At 37.9% G+C, this 22,818-nt stretch overlaps 1 protein-coding gene across 1 annotated transcript in view; it reads left to right on the forward strand.

Moving 5' to 3' along the window:
- Positions 1-22,818, forward strand: part of ADGRA3 (adhesion G protein-coupled receptor A3) — a gene marked incomplete at both ends in the record, with an annotated part of 95,267 nt that overhangs the window by 36,584 nt on the left and 35,865 nt on the right. Inside the window, 8 exons of the mRNA XM_084233245.1 lie at positions 616-687; positions 3,887-3,958; positions 5,953-6,024; positions 8,419-8,579; positions 10,451-10,664; positions 14,786-14,950; positions 17,518-17,719; positions 18,822-18,977. Coding sequence (XP_084089371.1) covers positions 616-687; positions 3,887-3,958; positions 5,953-6,024; positions 8,419-8,579; positions 10,451-10,664; positions 14,786-14,950; positions 17,518-17,719; positions 18,822-18,977 — 1,114 coding nt within the window. The remainder of the gene's footprint in view (positions 1-615; positions 688-3,886; positions 3,959-5,952; positions 6,025-8,418; positions 8,580-10,450; positions 10,665-14,785; positions 14,951-17,517; positions 17,720-18,821; positions 18,978-22,818) is intronic.

Consider the following 22,818-nt stretch of genomic DNA (forward strand, 5'->3'; position numbering starts at 1 on the left):
GTTGTGACACCACTACTGCCCCCCACAGTGGTCCACTCAGACATAGTGGGGCCATGCAGGAGATGGGGAGCAGCTGTGTCTGCTGTCAGATGCCATCCTGCCGGGTCCCTGCTGTGAGCTATATTGTGAATGGTCACACATGCATTTTACAGGAAACAGCCATGGAAGCCGAGGCAGGAAAAATACGAAAACTGAAATGGCACAAATTTTCGAGAGTGTATTTTTGAAGATGGTTTAAGAAACGTCAATTTAATTATGTATGCTTCCTTTATTTATTTTGATTGCTAAGGTATAACAGACTTTGCAGTAATAATATATAGGATTAGAGTTTAGAGATAACTTTGAATTTGAATATTAGGGTGCATACATCTTATTTTGACATATGCCTTTGTTCTTCCATTGATTAAAACAAATGGCTTTGGAGCCAGATTTCTCAAACCTGAATTTTGCCTCTGCTACTTACTGCTGGGGTGAACTTGCCTTAAACTTCCATTACTACAGTTACTATTTCCTGTTAGCAGGTAAGAATAATGTGCCTAAATATTTGTTACAGTGTTGATGAGCTTAAATACGTGTCACAGTGTTGAAGAAGTTATTTTCTTCTCTTTTTAACAGGGACCTCCGAAACAATCTTATTAGTAATATTGATCCAGGTGCCTTTTGGGGACTGTCATCACTAAAAAGACTGTAAGTATTTGAAATTGCTTGCCTATAGTTTGAACTATTCTTTTATAAATAAATATTTACCCACTTTAAACTTTAACACAGCGAAAGATAGGATTTTTAATAATTTTCAGAAGTCCTCTAGGTCAGTTCCATGATAGAAAAATAGCATTTAATAGCAATCTGTAGAGTAATTGATTTGGTGGTAGATGGTTGTGTCCCTCTTATACTAATCAAATCATTACTGACTGTCAGTTATCATCTCTAGATGATTTTTCAAGTTAGGAGCACATTCAACTTGACTCTGAACCCATAGTCTTCTTTCCATTACTTTGGGAGCTCAGTGACTCTCCTCTCTTTATGCTGCCTCTGGGGTGTGAGCACCATTTGAGGAGTCACTCCGCAGTCAGCCCTGTGGACGGTCTCCCCATCCTATAACTTCTAAAGCCGTCAGTTGTGTGCTGAGTGCTTACCCTCCTGGGACTTCTCTGGAAAGGCCCAGAGACTCTCAGAAAGAGGTAAATGGTGAAAGTACATCCTAACACATCCATATGCCCTATGCTGGACAAACTAATGACCCACCAGGGAGAGGGGAGTGACCTGTCATAGGAACAGCTAACTTATAGAGTTGACTTTGCTCCCGAGGAATGAATATGTGGTGAACAGCAGAAGGAGCATTTTAATCAGGGTGGGTCTAGATTTTTGATGACCAATTACCATGTAAAAGAATTTTGAATCCATTCTTCAGACTGTAGGATGGAAGCTAAGCCACCTTTGTTTTTAACCATTCCTCCTGGTGATTCTGATGCAAAAGATTGAGAACTTCTGGATTATTTTTACAACTCCATCATCTCCCCCCCTTATTGAATACAACTACTTCTTAGTCTTTTTTCTCTTTATTCACCGCTTTCTGGGAACAGAATAGTAGTGTTAATGAAGCCTCCATGTCACATGAGGGTGCAGGAAACTGCACTGTTAATTAAAAGCAGTTTAATCTGGAGGTTTGAAGGATCCTGCAGATTATCTCAGGTTCTCCAACCAGTTCTCTACCCTGCAGTAAATAATTTCTCAAGTAGTGTCATTGAAATAAATTTAAAAGAATTTCTTGTTCATTTAATTTAATTACTAATATTGTACCAGGCGTTGCCTTAGCATTTTTTCATTGCATTACACACTAAGTAGTCTCTTGTGTTCCTGCTTAAGAAGGTAATTGCCATTTATAATGTTCTTCCCACTTGAAAATACATTCTTAATTTCAAACAGCTGACTTGTAATTGAACTTATGGAATACAGCGTACCCGCTGAGAAAGCCCTAGTTGTGAGCCCAGTGAGCTTTGTAGAGATACATAGTAGTGCTGTTTGCTGCCTGCTTCTCGATACTGCAGTCCTCCCTATGAGGCCTTAAATCATTCATTTCAATTGTGTAACTCCTTTGACAGCCACATATAAAGTGTTTGGTGAGTGTCCCCTCCCTTTGCTTTTATTTCAGAGATAATTTGAATCAGGAACATTAAGTGACTTTCTGAAGAATAAACTGAAGAAGTAGGTTAATCCTAGGCCCATTTAGTTTCTCTTTTGCTTTATCAACAAATTCAAACTGATTCTCAACCCAAATGAAAACCCATTATCAATACCTAAATACCATTTTAAATAGGTATCGCTATAATGAAATTGTTTCCCAAAGAATCAATGGTAATTGTACCATTTAAAACTCAGAATTGAGACAAGATAATGAATAGAGCCTAGAAATGCTTGTTTAAGCAACCATTCACAAGATGATGTCTAATTTTCTTAAACAGTAAAACCCAGAAATAAAAGGAAGATCAGCTGGAATAAAAAAAAAAAAGTCCCACATGATTAAATACTTAGCTTTAATATTCTGAGGAGCTGGAGTAAAGATAAAGATAAAGATTTGCATTGCTTAAGATTTTTGTTTTTTATCAAAAGTTGTCCTGAGAGAGAAGAGATGGAGCTAGGAAATTGTGAACAGCAGGATTACCTAAGCTAACTTTTGAAATGTCTAAGGGTAGCTAATGAGTAGGCACCTGATTTAAGATCTCTGTTCTTAGACTTTCTAGTCAGATGACAACATTTTCTGCCTTTGCCAACTTACATTAGAATGCTGTAGTTTTAGGAGAGAAATGGGTAGGGAGGGGCACCGATTGCTTTTCAAAGAGCAACTCATTGTCACACAAAGCAAATGTGTGTCTCCACACAGAGAGAAATACGAACATTGAGGAGAATGTGGTCAAATTACTTGTGAAAGTTGGGTGTAGAAAGCTGGTTCTATTATTTTTTCCAAGAACAGAATGAAATATCTCAGGTCTAATGAAATGAAGATTTGTTGTTCTGGGGTTTTCTTGCATATAGTTTACTAAACCCAGTAATGAAAAAGGATGATTTCCCACTAGAAGGTTAGAGACATTGTCACATCTTCTCTCGCAGCCTGATGCTTTTACTTTAAACCAGGAACAATAAAGATCTCTAATGAAAATTTGAGATTGTGTTCACTGTCCTCAATCAGGTGAAACAAAATAAGTGAAGAAATACCAAAATATTTACTAATATCTTCATGGCTTGGGGAGAAAAAAAAATAATTGGAAAGTGACATTTGATAGTAACACTAAGACATTAGAGCTACTGGGGAAAATAATCAGCTTTGTGGTATTAAAGTACTTTGACTTGGAGCTTCAGTGATAGAAAATAAAACTCTGTTGTTTATCCCCTGTAGTCAAAACTTTGAAGTATGTAAGCAATGAGGTTAGAAAGCATTAAGTTTCAGATGTTTTTGAGGAAATGAAAGCTCAGCCTTTTGATAATTTGCTGCTTTGTCCATTGTCTGTAAGATGTTGGCTGAGATTCTACTCCACTAACTTGCCTTGGCTTAGCGAGCTGTGCACGGGTCTGAGGATCTGCATCTCAAGTAGTAAGGGGGAGTCTCACATTCCTACTCCATTTTATCTTGAATAATGTCACAGGATTCAATGCTTAAACTAGAGAGGGCACTGTAATTAAACAGTATTTAACTTGTGTATGCCAGAAATAAGTGAAAACAAGGATTTTTCCTCTTTCACTGGTACCCTCATCTCACTTAAGGTAGGTAAATGTGTGCGATGCAGAAAAGTCTTGTATATCACCTGGGTTCTGGCCTGGAATATCAACTGTCTGGAAGCTTCACTTGTCAAAATAACTGATTGAAGATATTTTCTCTTTTCCTCCACAGGGATCTGACAAACAATCGAATAGGCTGCCTGAATGCAGACATATTCCGAGGACTCACCAACCTGGTTCGTCTGTAAGTAGACCTTTCTTTCCTGTGAAAATATTAGCAAGCATTGGAATCAAGATCCAGAGCTGAACACCTTCAATGTATGTTTAATATTAAAGCAGCAACTGTAGACATTATAGTAGTGGTAGGGAACAAGGAGCTTGAAATGAAGTCCTAGAGATGAGGTGCCATCACTGTAAAGACAGACTCTGTGTGTGTGTATACACACACCTCACAGATTTAGTGTGAACCCCAGAGGACATGATCCTTTTGAGAGATAGGAGCAAATTTTGTCTGGTATGGGAAAAATTCATGGAAGGGCTAAAGCCTGTGCTGATGGTCCAGAAGGTTGCAAAGATTTGGATGGTTAGAAAGGAAAGCAAATCTAGCAAATGCTGTCTGATAGGAGTAAGAATAGTCAGTTTGTCAAGGGAGAGGCCAATGGTAGTAGACGTTAAATGAGCACTTGACTTGTACATAATATGGGTGAATTATATTTTTCTCAGCTTTTCTGTTTTTCATTGTAAAGTAGGATTAACAATACTTCAAAGTTATAAGAATTAATTAAGATTTGGTTACCTATCATCTTTTTTATCTCATACTATATGAGACTTTGAATAAGCTATCCTGTAGATTGTGATTTTGACTTTGATAATAACCAGGCTTTCTTTGGGAGTAACTAGAAATAAGTAAGTTCCAGTTATCTAATAGAGTTTAATAGGGGAGAGAAAGAAAACCAGACACCCATAATATGAAGCCACTAAAAGACATTTGTTTGGGAAAAAGGCTTAAAAGTATGTTTTAGAAACACCAGTCAAGGAATAGGGTACAGGATGAAATGGGGATTTAGGGTAGAGGTCTCGTAGGATTGAGCCTGGTTATCTTTCTCTCAGGCTCTTTATAATATTTCTTCTATTTTGTTCAAGTTGGACTTTGAAAAGCTATTAGGGCGTAAGTAGTGAGCTATTTCATCTATTAGTGAGGGAGGGAATTTCAAATCAATTGTTAGGGTAGAACAAAGTAATTCTTTAGTCAGCAAACTTGTATTTTCAGGGTGTACTTTAATTTTGGGGGAACACTATATAGCCTTTTTTTTTTTAAAGATTTATTTATTTGTACAAGAACCGGGGTGCAGGCCAGATGCGCGGGAGTGTGAGATGATTCACCAGAGACAGAACGGTGAACAGAACAGGCAGACTGACGAAAAATACTGCTGAGGGGAGCAGCGGGAGCAACAGGAGAGGTCTCCTGTGCCATGTGGGACCCTCGCTGGCTGTCCAGGATCAAACCCGCGCTGCCGAGGCTGTGGACAGCTTCACAGTGCTGTGCTCAAACACCTGCGCCACCAGGGGAGGCCCTAGCCTTTTTTTTTTTTTTAATAAAAGAAAGATGTATAGTTTTATTCATAATTAAAATCCCCTCAGTTGCAGTCTTCATTTTACTTTGCAACTGGATTGAGGTCATTTCATTGTTAATTTCTCCTTTTAAGTTTTCTTTTTTAATTTTGAGACTTGCATAAAAATAGGCAAGATGAGGGAGGCATTTATGAAGGAAAATTTATTATAATGTTGGATAATTATGATTTGACCAATGAAAAAGCATTTGGAGACTATTGTTGATTTTTTTTTCAAGAGGGATGTATAGCTTTGACCAAAGGATTTGACTCATTAGCAAATGGTCTTTAGAATAAGGAACTGGTGGGACAGCTTGTATGTGAATATTTTCTGTTTTTTTCCTTTTGAACTTAAAAAGGCACACGTTTTTTTTTATTTCTGCCTTATTAGGTAAAGTTTTGGGGGTCCCAAAGCCTGAGTCAACACTCACATTATTATTTTGTACCAGTTGTGAGAATTTATAGGTCAGGAGCATATTCTTGTTTGTTTATAAGATTTAAAGCCACTTTTGTAAATTCTGCTAACATGATGTAACAATTATGGGACACGTAGGAGAAATATGAAATAGTATAAAATGATACCTAATTGTTAGTATTTGTAAAAGAGAAATTATTTTCTATTTTCCAGAAACCTTTCAGGGAATTTGTTTTCTTCTTTATCTCAAGGAACATTTGATTATCTTGGCTCATTACGTTCTTTGTAAGTAAGATTATTTTCTCCTGTTTTGATAAATTTATCTTTAGATCTTAAATTTTAAGTGAAGTTATTACATAGTTTAAGAGATTTCATAGGGAAAATCCTGTGGTTTTACAAAAATTAGGATCTCATTGAGAGACTGCATTCACATTGAAAATTATACTGTCAGCCTCAATAATATGCAAACTGGACATGATACTTATCAGAGTTAGTGAATCAGAGTAAGTGAATCTGTAGTTTGTTGTCTTTGACTTTGTTTTTGAATTTGACTCTGATAAGTATTCTAAGGAGGGAATGACTAAATCCTCAAAGAATTAAATATCCCTCCCTATCAACACGTTATATTATAGTTGAGAATATTTTTGTACTGTTTAATTTTATCCTATAATCTTTTACCCAAAGTGATTTCGCAATTTTTACTGATGTTTCTAGGAATGTTTAGGTAGAATGCCTACGTTATGAAGTCATTATATAGTCATGTTTACATAATTCTCTGTAGCTCTAGAATTGGCAGAATTTTTCATCCCAAAACACTTAAGAGGATATTTAGTGAGAAACTTTACAGTAGTTCCTTTTGAAAGTAACCGTTTTCTTTTTTTTTCAAATAAACCTTACTGTGTTTCAAATTCCAAGTCATACTTTTTTCTACTGGACTTACAGTTAAATGTAAAGTTTTTCAATTTTTCATTGGGTATAAAATTTATGGGATTGAGGTTTTTTCCCCCCAGGGGAAAAATTGTTTTTTCAACTAGATGCCTTTGTTTTGTGTGCAGGGACTTCTTTCTTCGTGCCCTCCCCACTCTTGTTTTCCTTTTCCTAAACCTGTCATGTGCTAGCTTTCACTGGGGTGCAGCTGACAGGTCAGGCATCTTCTGCCTCCATCCCGTCCTGTGTACCTACCTCTCCAGTCGCACTGGGTCTCTCTACCTGCTTTCTCTGGTCCCACGACCATTATTTTATTTTATTTTTTTGACATTTTATTTTTCAATTTTTTAATTTTTTTTAACTTTATATATTTTTTACATTGTTTTTCATTTTTGCACAGTGTATGCATTTTCATCTTGGTTATAGTCCCCATACAATTATAATAATGTAAAAATCAAAATCAACAAGCAATTATAAGCTAGAGACACACTACGGCGGGGGGAGGAGGGAGTAGGATCAAAACAAGGGGGGTGGTGGGAATTGTACGTGCACTATAACCGGGACCATTCTTAGCCTGCTGTTTGATGAAAACATCTCCTTTTAGTATATTTGGTGAACTCAAGTCAGCCATTTCTGTGGAGCATAGGGAGAAAAAACACTGGGTTGAGGAATGTGGGAAGTATTTTCATCTAAAAATCAGAAAAAATGACTTGCTTGTGCTAGAAATTGACCGAAGTTAGTGCTTAGGAATTAGAACCCAGTCCATCATCCTTCTGGTATGGCTTTCAAGAAAATTTCACTTTCTTCTTGTTGTATCTCATTCCCCCATCCCCTCTTCCATATCCCCCCAAAACTGAAGAGATGAAGTGGGGGCCAACACATCCTCTGTGTTAGAAGCACAGGTGCTCATGTGCGCTCTTAGATCTTTGTTGATTCATTTGTATAGGACACTTTACATCCATTTTGGTTATATTTACATTTTGTCCTCCTGTTAAATAATATCCCCCTGGTTGGTAGGGGACAGTATTTGCAAATGTTTTGATGAACTGGGCTTAAGCATAATGTGGCACATGAATAGCAGTGCTTCTTAAAAGAGGAATTTTGCCTCTATCCAAGCTATGTATGTTCTCCCTTTGTTTCTTATATCCAGCTACGAAATTATAAAACTTCGACTCTCAAATAGAGTTAATTTTCTATTTCCTTTCCTATCAGGTATGCGGTATTCTTATTTGTATACTACAGATTGAGTCTGTATCTGTTAAGTCTGTAAATACCTGGCATGTAGCAGGAAAGCTCAGAGACAGCCTCTAGTCAGACCGTGTGTAACCCTGGGAACCGCACATGTTGCCAAAATTAACTGAGTTTGCAGGTACTTAGGCCAATACCTGGCAGTGATGCTGGAAACACTGGGGAAGGCTTCAAGATCCGGTATTATTAGTTCCACATGCTTGATGATGAATGGGGAGAAGTCTGAGAGACAAAAAGGTTGGGATTTGGTTTTCCAGGTCCCTGAGATTATGGTGCTCATTGCCTGGAAGAGGGATGATAAATAGTTTGTTCACATATGAATTCTGATCAAAAGCAGAGTCCACCCTAGATCAGTGCTGGGTCAGACACAGCACATCCTGTTGTTGGAAAGGAGAGCATGACAAGAGATGGAACGTTCCATAAGAGTGGGAATGCCACCCAAACCCTCAGATAGTTATGAGAGAGAAATGCCATTTAGTTTTAATTAAATTTTGTATGCTACAGAGAATTTCAGACGGAGTACCTTTTGTGCGATTGTAACATATTGTGGATGCATCGCTGGGTAAAGGAGCGGAACATCACGGTGCGAGACACGAGATGTGTTTATCCTAAGTCCCTGCAGGCCCAGCCTGTGACAGGTGTGAAGCAGGAGCTGCTGACCTGCGGTAAGGACGAAGGAAAAACTCAGTGTTTCCTGTACTTGAACTTGTTATTGTTACCTTGTTTTTCTTGACAATCTATAGATTTCTCTTTATACTTGGCTGTAACTGATGCAAACCATCCATTGTCATAGATTCAGTAATCTTTGGTGTATGCCTACAATTAAGTCAGCTTGTTTAAAAAAATTTTTTTTTGATTGGTATTTTAAGGTTCTTAGGTTCTCAACAGTTATAAAAACCCACTTACAGGAGAATATTAAAAGTCTTCAGATTTTGGGTCACTTGGTGAATGGGAATAGACCTTTAGATTTTCAATCATTTGGCAAGTGGGAATTTGTGGGTAGGAATAAAATCTGAGGCTGCAATCATATTGTTTGTTGGCAGAAGTGTGAATTGATATAGCCTTTTTATATATAGCATAGTTTCCCAATGTGTATCAGTTTTCTTAAGAGTTGATCTAGCAGATTTGTAAGTAGGGCTTAATTCTTAGGAAATGATCAGCTATGTTTGTCCGTCTTCAGACTTTGTGTATATATATGCATGTCCTAAATTCTCAGAAGGAGAGCTTTCGTTTAATTACTGTTACACAGCCATTCAATAAGTGGTATACGACTATTAAAAAATCAGATTTTGGAAAATATCTGAAGAAAATACCTGTAAAGCATAAAGCAAGCCACATTTTAAACCAAAATTGTCTTTAAAATGGAGGGAGATTCCATCTTGGTGTTTGTGCTTGCGAAAAAATAATCCTATCAGTATTTTTCCTGTTTATTATTTTTGTTATTGCTTTCTCATAAGTAAAATATGTTCTCTGGATTAAAATTATTATTTATGAAAAGTAAAAATTTATGTTTATCAAATCAGCACTTTTAATATCTTAGTTTGTTCACTTACATTTCAACACGGCTTAAAAAGGTGAAAAACTAAAAGAAGCAAATAAAACAGTGCCCATTTACAGTTTTATCACTTACAGGTACTTAAGTGTCAAAGACACCTTGGTATGTCATTCTTACCTTTTCCCTTTGTTTTCGTAAAGTGTCATACTTCATAAAGTGACATAAAGTGACATTTTGTACTTTCAAAACTTGAAATACTGGAAGCTTCCTCATCATGCACAATAGTACACATATACCAGTCTATTCTGTGTGTGGAGCTATGACTTCACAACTTCCTTATTATGGTATATTTAGGTTGTTAATAATTTCTCACTCCATAATGCAAGGCTTAATTTCCTTGTATCCATCTTTGCATATCTGTTACTATTCTTCAAGGCAGACTACTAATAAAAGTAGAATTACTGTGTTAGACATATGAACTAAATATTTTGAAGGCTTTGAATGGTATTTGTTTGCACTTTTGCATATATAATAGAGTATCTTTTTTTTTTTTCTGACTGCATGGAAATATTTACACCTTTGTAAACATGATAATAAAGTAAGGGATTATACCTTTCCCTCTTCTGTTCAATGGGCCAAATTTTCTGTAATAAGTATGCATTACTTTTATAACCAGAAGTCAGTGGTTTAATCATAGGTAATATAGTCTCAAAATACATTTTAAAATTGTATATTATCAGCATTTACTTATCATCAGTTCCATTCTCCAGATTTAAGTATCATTTTATAACTTGCTTTTTAAGTACCGATTATGTGATCATCTGACAGTCTTATATACCACCAGTAAAAAACAACTCTAAATGTCATCAATGATTATGAAATGGTTTCATTTTAATTTAAGTAATATTTGTTTTTATTCAGACCCATGTAAGTCAGTGGCAGCCTATTGGTGCTAGCATTAAGATGCAGGTAACTGAACAATATTTGAACTGTGAATATGGTCTGTGTTTGTTTACTGAGCCTTTGTTTTACTGTCTGTAGATCCTCCCCTTGAATTACCATCTTTCTACATGAGTCCATCTCATCGTCAAGTTGTGTTTGAGGGAGACAGCCTTCCATTCCAGTGCATGGCTTCATATATTGACCAGGATATGCAAGTGTTATGGTATCAGGATGGGCGAATAGTTGAAACTGATGAATCCCAAGGTATCTTTGTTGAAAAGAACATGATTCACAACTGTTCGTTGATTGCAAGGTAATCTTTCTTAGATGAGGGATTATCTCTGTAGCCTTTATTTACTCTTTCAGAATTGTAATGTTCAGTTGGAATTTGAATTAATATTTTATCTCCTTGCATTTAAAAATGCAGACATCTGGCATTTCCTTTTTCTAATCCTCACTATCTTCTAAAATTAAGTAGCTATCTTTTCCTAGCCCATTTGGTAGAAAAGAGTATGGAATAAAAAAGACTTTTTGTTTAAAGTTTTTAGAAGAAACAATGTAAACTTTCAGTGCCAATTTTTGTTAACCATTTCCTGCTGCTATGCAGCAGGTCTTCCCTTTTAGGAATCTCCTAATATTCACTGTCTTATGATTTATGCTTCAGTTTAAGATAATTGTTTTCTCTACCTCAGCAGCATAAAAAAAAAGTCCTGGAAACCCCAAGTATTTTGGTGTGAGCACCAAAATACTTAATTCATATGAACTTTATAGAGTATAAAACACAGGTTAAAATTACATACTGTGTTATCACTCACCTTATAGTCTTGTGTCCTGTAATGGTGTTTTTTCTATCAGTGACAGATGGCATATACTACTGTAGTGCCCAAATTCCTGTTGCCTAGTGGGGTCATAGCTGTAGCAAAGTCAGCATTTTATGTCAGCAGCAACTTCATACATTGTTTTATAGTACCTCTTGATACCATCATTTCACCTTGTGCTTGATTTAATGTTGTGTTGTTTTGTTCAGCATGTCCTGAGTATACAAAATCCACTGCAGATTTTTTTCTTTTGAATATGATTTATATTTTTCTGTTTTTAAAAAATACTGTTTATATGTTAAGTAATGTTGGAATCTATCTTGGACATTGTGAATTGTTTATAATAGAGGAGAATCTGGCAAAGGAAAGTCTGAGAGCCAAGTCTGGCCTGTTCTGAGCTAAAAAATATTTTTTACTAATTTAATGGTTACCTTGTAGAAGTATCTATATAATATCTTTGATGTTGCTTCTTACCCAGTTAAGTCTAAAATATAGCCTGCCTGGCCTTGGAGGAAAAAGTTTGCTGCTGACTCCTAACTCTGGGTTCTGTTATATTCTCTTGAAAAGAGCTGAATACCACCTCCTTAAGCAGTTAGCTTGGTTAAACTCCTGCTTTTGTCTTTGTGGAAGGTAGCAGCTAAATTAAATCTTCTTGCTGGCTCTCTTATTTGTACCAAGGACAGGGTCAGTTAGAGATCTGGGTGGATTCTGTATGTGGAACTTTGGACTTCTTGCAAGGCGCCTTTCCACCTCTGTTCCCGTCATTTTTCAACCAGTAAGATGGTCAGTTTCTGTTTGAGTAGGGCATGTCCTTTGGCAGAAGCTATAAAAAAATTTCCTGATTACTCTTTACAGTTAATACTTTTCCTTCTATCAACTTATCTCTCATTTCTACCTCTTTGGATCACTGTCCGTGTGTTCAGACATGTGTCATTTTGTATGGATGGTAGTTTGATAGCAGCTACCCTGCTATTTCCAGAATTGGAGTTACTTTATTAGGGGATAAAGTTTTCAGAAACAATGTATTAAGTCACAGTAAGACTACTATAATTGTTATATTATTTTTATTATGTTAATCTCCAAGTGTTTACATATGGCAGAACTTACCCAGTTGTACACTTTAAGCAGTTTCTTGTAAAACTGGCAAGGATATATAATTCAACAGTAGTGATTTAAAAACATAATGGAACACCTTCCTGAATAAAGGAGTTTAATTTAAACTCTTAACGTTGTAGCTATAAAGTAGCTAGATTAAAATATGCTGTACAGAAATATTTTTATAAGTTAATCTCAGTACATTACAGCAGTACAAAAAAGTTAATTCTTAGGATAGCAACTTTACCTAACATTTTTGTTTTAGGGACTCTTGACTAAAATGATTATCTTTCTTATGAAGACAGAGAAGTTCTTTATGTAGAGTTGGCCTCAGAATAATAAGGGAATTAGAAAAGGAACATAGTGGTTATTGAATTGGCTAGACCCCGGTACCTGTTAATTCTTCACTGGACTGCTGCTATCATTGATCCTATATTAGTAAGAATCTAGAGTTAATAGTTTTCCTAGAAATGAAATTGGTGTCACCTCTTTCTCTTTAAATCTCCAGATATGCTCCTTGAGGATTCTTGAAAAAGTTACACAAATAATTTTGATATTGAAGATATTACTAGAAGTTGTTTTAAAAATTTTTGCAAACTATATTAGGACTGTAGTTTCCAAAGGGTGTACTCAGTGTCCTACGGGACCACAGTGGGTTTGCAGAGGTGCTGTGGGATACTTTGAATTCTTGAGGAAGCTTATCGCCATTGGCATTTATAAGACACCAAATAGCTACCAGTACCAGGCAGACATGAGATCATGCTGCTTTCCTTTTGTTGGTGCTGTATTGGGGTTGAGAGTTTTGGCAATTAACTGTGGTTACAAAGCAGGTACTATGTAAAAATCATCGTGGACAAGAAATAAGGGTATCATTGTCTAATCTGTATTGATTAATTTTGGAACGAACAAGAGGTACATAAGGTCCACTAGGAAGTAGTTGTAGTAGCTTAAAAATAAATTTTTTTTTTTTAAATTTATGTGTTGCTTTTTCAAATGATTACTAAGTTATTAGGATTCAGATATACAGCTTTGGGTTTTAATTCAATATTCAGAATTACTGTGTGGATTTTGTTTTGTTTTACATTTTTGGGGGCAGGCTATGGGAGCCATAGAAAAGTGAACTTAGTTAGTGAAGATACTGTGAGCCAAAAAAGTGTGCAAACCTGGATTAGAGGATGATATTTTATACAGTTCTTCCTAGTTCAGTAGTGCTGTCTCTTGTAGAATGTTTGAGAGGCCTCTGGTTACTTAAATTGATTGTCAGTCTCTCTCTCTCTCCTCTTTTAAAGATTTGTTTATTTATGCACACAAGAACTGGGGGCTAGGCCAGAGGGGTGTGTGTATGGGAGGGGTGGTGAGAGGATTCACCAGAGACAGAGTGGGGAGCAGAACAGGCGGATCAACTGAAATACACTGCTGAGGGGAGCAGTGGGTAAGACAGGAGAGGTCTGCTGTTCCATGTGGGTGAGCCTGTGGCTGCAGATAGCTTCACAGTGCTTAGACTTAAACCCTTGTGCTGCCAGGGAGGCCCCTGAATGTCAAACTCTTTTGTGTCACTTGAACTTGAATATAGTTGTTACAGGGTATTGGTTTATTTAATAAGTTGGTCAGTGAAGATGATAAGCGTTTTCTTTGATGATTTAGAATAACACTGCCTCAAAGACTTTATTAGAACATTTGTTGTGTAGTCATTAATGATTTAGGAGACTGGAAAAATGTGGATTAACTTCAAGATATAATTTTGTAAGTTAATTAAAATGATGCATGCTTTACTAATTATTTTTTATCATTTGTTTCTACATCAAAGCAAAGCATATGAGTCATGTGGGAGGGGGTAAAGGTCTCTTGAAGGTTCTGATATTAATAGGATTTATATTTGAAAATTGTGGCTTTGTCTTGAAAATTGAACTTAACAGTTATTTGGAAATATAACTGTTTTATAAATCGAAGTATACCATTACATGGAAAATGTCTTTTTGTTACAGAATTAATTAAGTAGTGCACTACATCTTTTTTAGAGACTTAATGAGTCATTTATGGTATAATATCTTTTTCCATAAATTATTTTACTGTAAATAATTTTTATTACACATTTGGTAGTATATTCTCATTTGATCATGCTTGGTTACCTTCCTCAGAACCTATAGGAAGGTAGCTATAGTTTGGAAATTTCTCTATTAGTTTTGCTGAAGAGTGTGCCATGATGTATCTGTCTTGGTTTGCCCTCCACACCCCTAATGCCCTTTTCTCCCTTATCCCAGGAGAAATTTCAGTTGTCATGTACCATCGGAATATTCATACTTCTCTTACAACTCTTACATTAACATGTGAAGTATCCCTTTACCTGCTTGTCCTAACTTGCTACGGAAATTCTTAAATAAGTGATCGTTGTTTAAGTCCATTTTTATTTAAAAGTACCATGTGCATTCAGACACATTTACTAAATAAATGATAGAAACCCCTGTTGTCCCCTGTTGCCTAACCACACTTTCTCTCTTTTTTAATATCTTTCTTCATGCAGTGCCCTAACCATTTCTAATATTCAGGCTGGATCAACCGGAAATTGGGGCTGTCATGTTCAGACCAAACGTGGGAACAATACAAGGACTGTTGACATTGTGGTCCTAGAAAGCTCTGCCCAGTATTGTCCTCCCGAGAGGGTTGTGAACAATAAAGGGGACTTCAGGTCAGTGACATGGAAAGTGCTAGAAAAGTCTGATTTGCCCCAAATCTTACTGTATTCTCAAAGGCATATAAATGGTTGCATCCATAAAAGGTAGGTGTCTACACATATGTATCCTTATGTCTCTGCCCACAGACTACTCTTTTGAATGGTAATTTCAGAATTATTTATGGAGATTAAAAAAAAAAAATGGTGCCTGAACTTTATCTCAGATCTGCTGATTTAAGAGTCTGTGAAAGCAGAGCCAGAATGTTCATTTTTTGTAAGTGGTTTTGTGTTAAAAGTTAAGAACCATGGCTTAGAGACCCATTTCAGAAATTCCACTGAGATAATGCAGAATTCAGACAGGTTAATGCTACCTGTTCTTCAAAGGGCTCTTGTGTGGATGAGTTTTGGAAGGATTTGTATTGCTAAATCACTTTTAATTATTGGCAGTTAAATAGACATCATAATCAGGAGAAAAACATAGTCGATTTTCTTACTCTGTTTGGTTCTTCTGGCTGTTAAGCAAGAAGAACTTTGGGAAATGAAAGCTGTTGGGTCACCTGAAACTTGGGGGAGCCACTGCTATTGGACTTTGTATTAAGACCAGTGGAATGAGTTAAATTTTATTTTATTTTTTTTATTTTTTAGTAGACAGTTTAGAATTTGGGAGAAGTCACAACTTTTACTGTATGCTACACTTTCAAAGTTGCTTTAAAACTTTTAAAATATTTTATTTACTTCATGTTCTTGACATTCAGGATTTGAATAGTAAATTTATAGCTGATACAAATGAAAGAGATAATGTTGCTTTTTAAAGCAGAATAAAGATTTTGAATATGCAGTTTGCATCTGTCTGGTTGGTACCATTGTTAGTTCCTGGCAGTCAGTCCATGTAGTCTACTTTTTAAGGAAAAGAAACTCCTTTGGTGTTAATCTTTCAAGTCCATATTGAAGAACCTAGTCAGTCATTGATTTTTTTCTTAAAAATGATATATTTTTTTCTTATTTTAAATTTCCTTGACACATGTATATGGCAATTAGCATTTACTATTGCCAGTAAAAAAAAAATCCTGTATGTGGGTTAACTGTTCATCTATAATACTTATATTGTATATTTTAAAGTTAAGTAGATGACATTTGTTAATTTAGTTGTGATCAACATCTTTCATTAAATAATGATAATATGCTACTTTCTGTTTATGGTAAATTTTCTATTTTTACTCACAGTTTTTTTTGAGTATTTTACATTTTATAAATAGAAGAAAAATCTAAATATTTAACTGATGTATGAATTATTCATATTTTGACACTCCTTAAGATACTGTACAATTAAATTTCCACTGCATTAATAAGATTTTGTTTAGTGTTGCTTGGTCTCTTTATGCAGTTTTTGGTGATGAGTTATATTTTGGTGTGACTTATAATATAATTTAGCAGTTCCTATGTTATGGTTCAGCTGAAACTTTTGTTAAGTGTGTTCAGCTTTGTTCCCATTTTTCGAAAACAAGGTTCAGATCACAAAGATTTCTCCCAACTTAGTGATGACCCAAGCCAACAGGTTTGTGTAGTACTTGCATAATAGGTTAGTTTTTCCAGGTAAATTTGTCATGCACTTTGTTAGAGGCCTTTGAGACTACCCCTTAGTGCACAGATTTGCTAGATGGACTCACAGGACTCACACAGCTGTAGTCACAGCAAAGGCACATGGTAGTGATATAGAAAAGCACATACCTGGATCATAAGGAAAAAAGCCACCTGGGGTTCTGAGGACCCCTAAGCAGACTTCCTAACTCCCCCTTACTCCCATGAGGGTGACACACCCTGCTCCTCCTGCAGCCATAGAAGGGCAATGACTTCTGCAGTGTTTCTGCTCAAGGAAGCCCAATGGTGACTCAGCACCCAAAGTCCTACTTGGGGGCTGGTCAGACAGGCACCCTCTACCTAGCAGAATTCCAGACTCCCAGGAAGAAAGCAGGTATAAAACATAAGCCATGTTGATTTTCTAACTTGTCTTACTACAATGAACCAGGCTTATTCCTTAACTTCATGGGCGATGATTCCAGCCCCAAATTCCTAGTTGCTTCTGAAAGCCCGTGTTGCCAGGAGGTCCTATGAGAACAGCTGTCTCCGACCTATGGTGGGAGACCTTTCCTGCTCTAGTACAAACTCTGCTTCTGTGATAGCCACATTCTATTTATATTGGACTAGATTATGACTTTATATGTACCTAATGGTTATGTAATCTTACAACGGTAATGATAAAGAAACACACAATCATTCGGTAACACCACTTGTATATCAGCTAAGGAACAATTTCCCTGTCTGCTTGTAATATTTGAAATAGGAGGAAGATAGTTTGCTCTGTTGTGGTATTAAAAAGTAGATACTTGGCATATCAATGAAAACATTTCAGTTCCTGTTAGTTTTTTAAAACATGTAATCTGTCTTTATGCTGCAGGGAATTTTGCTTGTTGCTTCTTGAGTTTTCTCTGTGATTACACGTAGCATGTTCTAGTCCTCGATTTTCCTCTGTTGTCACTGTGCCAGTGTTGCCTCCTCAGCGTGCTCTGTCTCTGTCTTCCTAGGTGGCCCAGGACGCTGGCAGGCATTACTGCCTACCTGCAGTGCACTCGGAACTCACACGGCACCGGGATCTACCCTGGAAACGCACAGGACGAGAGAAAAGCCTGGCGCAGGTGTGATCGAGGCGGCTTGTGGGCGGATGATGATTATTCTCGCTGCCAGTACGCGAATGATGTCACTCGAGTTCTTTACATGTTTAATCAGGTAAGCAGGAAGTCTTCAGATTTGCTGAGGCTGTGCATGCAACATGGCATTCATGTCTTCACCACCACCATGCACAGCCCTCATGGCATCACCCTTCCCTCCCCTCCCCTCCCCTCCCCTCCCCTCCCCTCCCCTCCCCTCCCCTCCCCTCCCCTCCCCTCCCCTCCCCTTCCCTTCCCTTCCCCCTTTGTCTGAATACTTTATCCTCTGGATCCACCAGAACAAATCCCAACCCTCCTCCCCATCCACCTGGGGTGCCACCTCTTGGCTTCCTTTTATAATCTCTCTTTTTAAAGATTTATTTATTTATTTATACAAGAACTAGGGTACAGGCCAGAGGCGCGGGAGGGTGAGAAGATTCACCATAGACAGAGTGGGGAACAGAACAGGCAAACAGACTGAAATACACTGCTGAAGGGAGCAGCGTGCAAGACAGGAGAGGTCTGCCGCGCCATGTGGGACCCTAGCCGGCCGGCAGGGATCGAACCGCCACTGCAGAGGCTGCGGACAGCTTCACAGTGCAGCACTCAACCTCCTGCGCCACCAGCGGAGGCCCTTATAATCTTTGTTACAAGCAATTCCTGCTTGTGCTGGACCATTCAGATGCCTTTGCTCATTTGCTTCTAGGCATCTTTTTAACAGCCATAGCTGTTGGTTCTGTGTTAAATTTTCTTATGCTCCCTAGCACCTTAGCAGTGGCTGGGGCGGAGTCATGGTCAAGTCAATAAATAAGTGGAAGACAGTACTGACTGTGCCTGGCAATGCAGGCAAGTGCTAGATACGTGGCTGTGTGGTAGGAGTTCTGGGGGGTGTCAATTCCTCCCGATAGGTGCTTCAGCGAAGGCTCCTCAGTTGAGTATGTGTAGAATTTGGATGCAGCAAGTTTAGCTACGTGATCCGATGTATTAATAGGTTTCGTTTCAAGTTAAAAAACATGTATCTTGTGTTTGTTTCCTTTACAATTCCTGATTTCTCAGGTTTGAAAAAAAATTTTTAGAAGGTCACAGTGAATAAATAATGCACTGTTGCCATGTTTGGAACTGCAAAGATAAAATGACAAAATGTCTCTCATTTGACTAAGTTTCTTGCCTTTTTTATGTAGATGCCGCTCAACCTCACCAATGCAGTGGCCACAGCCCGACAGTTACTGGCTTACACCGTGGAGGCGGCCAACTTCTCTGACAAGATGGATGTCATCTTTGTGGCTGAAATGATAGAAAAATTTGGAAGATTTACCAAAGAGGAAAAATCAAAAGAGGTATTTTTCTTGTTCGGATTATAGCATGAATCTGATTCTTTGTCCCATGTCAACAAGTGGTCACGGCGTAGACATGAGTCTATATGTATAAAGTTTATTTATATTACTACATTTGAAATATGCACTTTTTAATTTCCCAAATTGTCCTTGAGGATCCGATGCTCCATGTGTCACAGTGATCTGTCATTGAGAGGAGAATGGGGGATTTATTCATTTTTGGAAAAACAGGTGCAGAGAGGTAGAGCAGAGCCCTTGTGCTTGCTGTGGGGTTACCCAGGGTTCACTTTGACATGGGCTCAGTGTTTAGGCACCCAGATTGTATATTAAATTGCTTAATTGCTTTTGTTTTATCCTGGATAAATAAAGGACTGAAAGGGAACTTTTGAAATTGCAAATCATTGGATGATACAAGTCATGAGAATCTCATGCATTTTAATGGGGCCCTGTTAAAACTATGACCTGTTGGGCAATATCATATCCTTTAGGGGAAAACACTGACAATCACAGTTTTCAGAGCGAGTGAATGAGCAACAAGTTATGTTTTGAATAAGTTTTAAGATACAGATTAATGTATTCTTATGCTTTAAGTTTCAGGCTATGCGAGAGCTTTATATGCACTTTTTTTGGTGATAGGACCCTGATACTAACAATAATTTTCTAGGTAGAGGAAACTCATATCAAGTCATGTCAAACTAGAGGCCAAAGTAGCTGAAGTATTTCTCCAAGGGTGTGCAGCTAAGTTAGGGCAGGGCTGAGAGCAGAGGCCAAGCACCTGGCTGTCTGCAGTGTAGCGTGTCCTTTCTAGCACAATGTGGGACTGTCTTGGTGTCCTGAAATGCTCAATGTACAGCTGTGGGGGAGACACGGGGTTAAACAAAGTCTAGCACCTCAAAGTCTAGGGTCTCTTAAGTTCATTTATATTGAAAGGTGAGCAATACGTCTGTCCTAGTTCCTAAATTATTTAAGCAAAGAATTGTTTTTTGGTAGAATGTCTGTTAGGATTTTTCATTTTGGTGATTAATTTTGGGACTGTAGCTCTAGTACCTGAGTACTTGATAGGATGGAGCTGGAAAAGAAATAGTTAATATGTCAATGGGTCTCAGGTAAGTCGACACCTTGACAATGGAGTGTGTGTTAGTATTGTATCTGAGCTGCGGTCCACAGCTTTCTAGTGACCTGTCCTGCTACCTGCCCCTGCCCCTGCCCCTGGGTGCGGCCTGCTTCCCCTGGCAGATTGTGCTGGTGCCAGGAACAGCCTTCTGCATTCTGCTCTCCTTTGTTGATTATAATCACAGGTTCGCTCCCCACATGATTAGAAGTCATCCATGGCTGTGGGCTGCTTCGAGTCACTAGAGTAATTGGAATGACATTTGGAATGTGGACATTGAAAAATATTTTGCCATCAAACAATACCCATTGATCCCTGTGTTGCCCTGTTGCTCAGCCCTGGGCTTGTGTGCATGGTGCACGCTGTACTAAGTGTGTGCTGGGGTGTGGAGTGAGCTGCCTGTCCCTTTGGTGTGTCCTGGTGGAAGCAGCTCCTTGAGCACGGGAAGTAGATGTGGCTGCATGAGTTGCTCATTGCCCACCCCCCATTTCCTTGTTTTCAAAATGGGGGATATTTCCCTTGTTCAGCTGGCAAAGTTTATGTGTACGAGTAAGAAAATACAGTTGAATTGTTCTTGCAAAAATAGTAGCAAAGCCTGGGATATGATTTTATAGGGTTAGGAGATTTCTTAAATGATCTCAGAAATTTTGGAAAAGGTCCTTTGGAAAAAAATGTCACCAGAGTTCTCGAGCTACTATCTAAAAACTCAGTCTGAAAGTAGCTCTCCCTTCCACTGGCTGCCAGGGGGAGGTAATGTTTTCATTATCTTTGGAAACAAATAAGGACAACTTATAACATATAAATGGAGGAAACAGGAAAAATTCTCAGGATTGAATAATTGAGATGTAAATGCAATAATACTTACCATGTAGTGACAGACATCCTATCTGATTCTCTGGAAACTTAAAGCATAGGCCATAGATTTTACCATTTATTAGTATAATAAAAAAGAAATGATGAGGTTTAAGGGCTTCATTTTAAAGTAATTACCACAGCATAAAATTATGCTAAGGTATCCTAAAATGTATATAGCTTAGTTGGACAAGTAATTAATTAAATTGATTTTTGTACTAAGTGCACAAAGTTATTCTGCTCTGTGTAATTTCATAAGTAAAGTATTGTGATTCAGTTACTTCTGGGCATGAGCTGAAAGCGAGCCAGCACCATCTCTCTTATTGAGAGAAGGGGCCAGAAACTCTTAAGTTCCCAGGGCTAAATGGTGTGTTTTGTGAGTTTTTTATTTATTTTATTTATTTATGCATACAAGAACTGGGGTGTAAGCCAGACATGCGGGAAGTGAGAAGATTCACCAGAGACAGAGTGGGGAGCAGAACAGGTAGATCTACTGAAATACACTGCTGTGGGGAGCAGCGGGTGAGGCAGGAGAGGTCTGCTGTGCCATATAGGTAGCTTCCAGGCCAGGGATTGAACTCGTGCTGCAGTGGCTGCAGACAGCTTCGTAATGCTGAGACAACCCCTTGTGCCACCAGGGAGCACAAGGGTTTTTAAAAATGACTGCAGGCTGTTGGGCAACTGAATTGTCAGTTACATATCTTCGGGAGTGATTTCTCTCGTGAATAGACTCTACTTCCCTTTCAGAGGTGAGGATGCACATAGAACACTAGGCTTGATATACGAGGTGGCCCTTAAGGAGCTCTGGTTAACGCATGAGCCAGGCATGCAGCTTATGTGACTTCCCTCTGGAGTACATCTGGCACATTTTCATGTACAGGTTCTTAAAAATGTAAAGTTTTCATTTATTGGTTTTCAAACTCAATCACTTCTGATGGGCTGCTGCATTTCTTTTTTCGTTTTCTATCTCACATGTCATGCTTTGCTGTGCTGTTTAGCTTTGCAGGGACCTAGCTCCTGCTGTGTTATCCTTTCTAGAATGTGGTTTCTCCAGCTTGTACATGTCATTCTGTAGGCCTGTGGTCAGGTCTGAGAATTTGTAGTTAGTTCCAGGTGTCTCTGGTACAGACTTCAAGAACTGCTATCAAATTTTCATGGTCCTTATCTTTTAATTTTTTTTTTCTTTGGATTTAGCTTTTTTTTTTAACTTTTCAGAATTTTTAATAGGAAAATTCCAAAGTATAGCTGTTGTCATTAATGCCTGTGTTTCACTAGGCCTTAACAACTCTGTTTTTCCCAGTCTTGTCTCATCTGTCCATCCACAGTCCTTCAAATGACCTCCCTCCTCACTGTCCCCCTTGGCACTTGCTTCCTTACCTTCACTCCTTCCTTTCTCCCTCCAAATACTTAATATCATCAAATAACTAGTCCATGTGCAATTTTTTCCTTGATTTTTTTGTAATGTAGACCTTGTGTCTGTTTTCTCTCATGGAATTTGTTTAAATAATTTTTCGGTTGATTATGTAGGTTTTGTAGACTGACAGTTTGTCACCAGCAAAATAACAATTGACTTGTCTGTTCCTTTATAAAGTGGATTTTTTTCTCTCCGGCTTATTCTCCAGAACAATGTTGATTAATGTTGATTGTGATAAGGGGTCCTCATGAGAATGGTGGAAGGTTTGATTATTATTATGACACTGGCTTGCTTCTGCCCAGTGCTTACGGGGAATAGCGGCAGGGGGTGGGGGGTGTGTGTGTGTGTGTGTGTGTGTGTGTGTGTATGTAGCATGGTGGGCAGTTGAAATTAGTTCTCAGCTTGAGGTTTTTCAGGCCACAGAAGTAATGTGAAGTCTGGCCCCCAGTCCTTTATGAAACTCAGCT

This window comes from Talpa europaea, assembly GCF_964194135.1.
Source record: "Talpa europaea genome assembly, chromosome: 5".
Taxonomy (NCBI): Eukaryota; Metazoa; Chordata; class Mammalia; order Eulipotyphla; family Talpidae; genus Talpa; species Talpa europaea.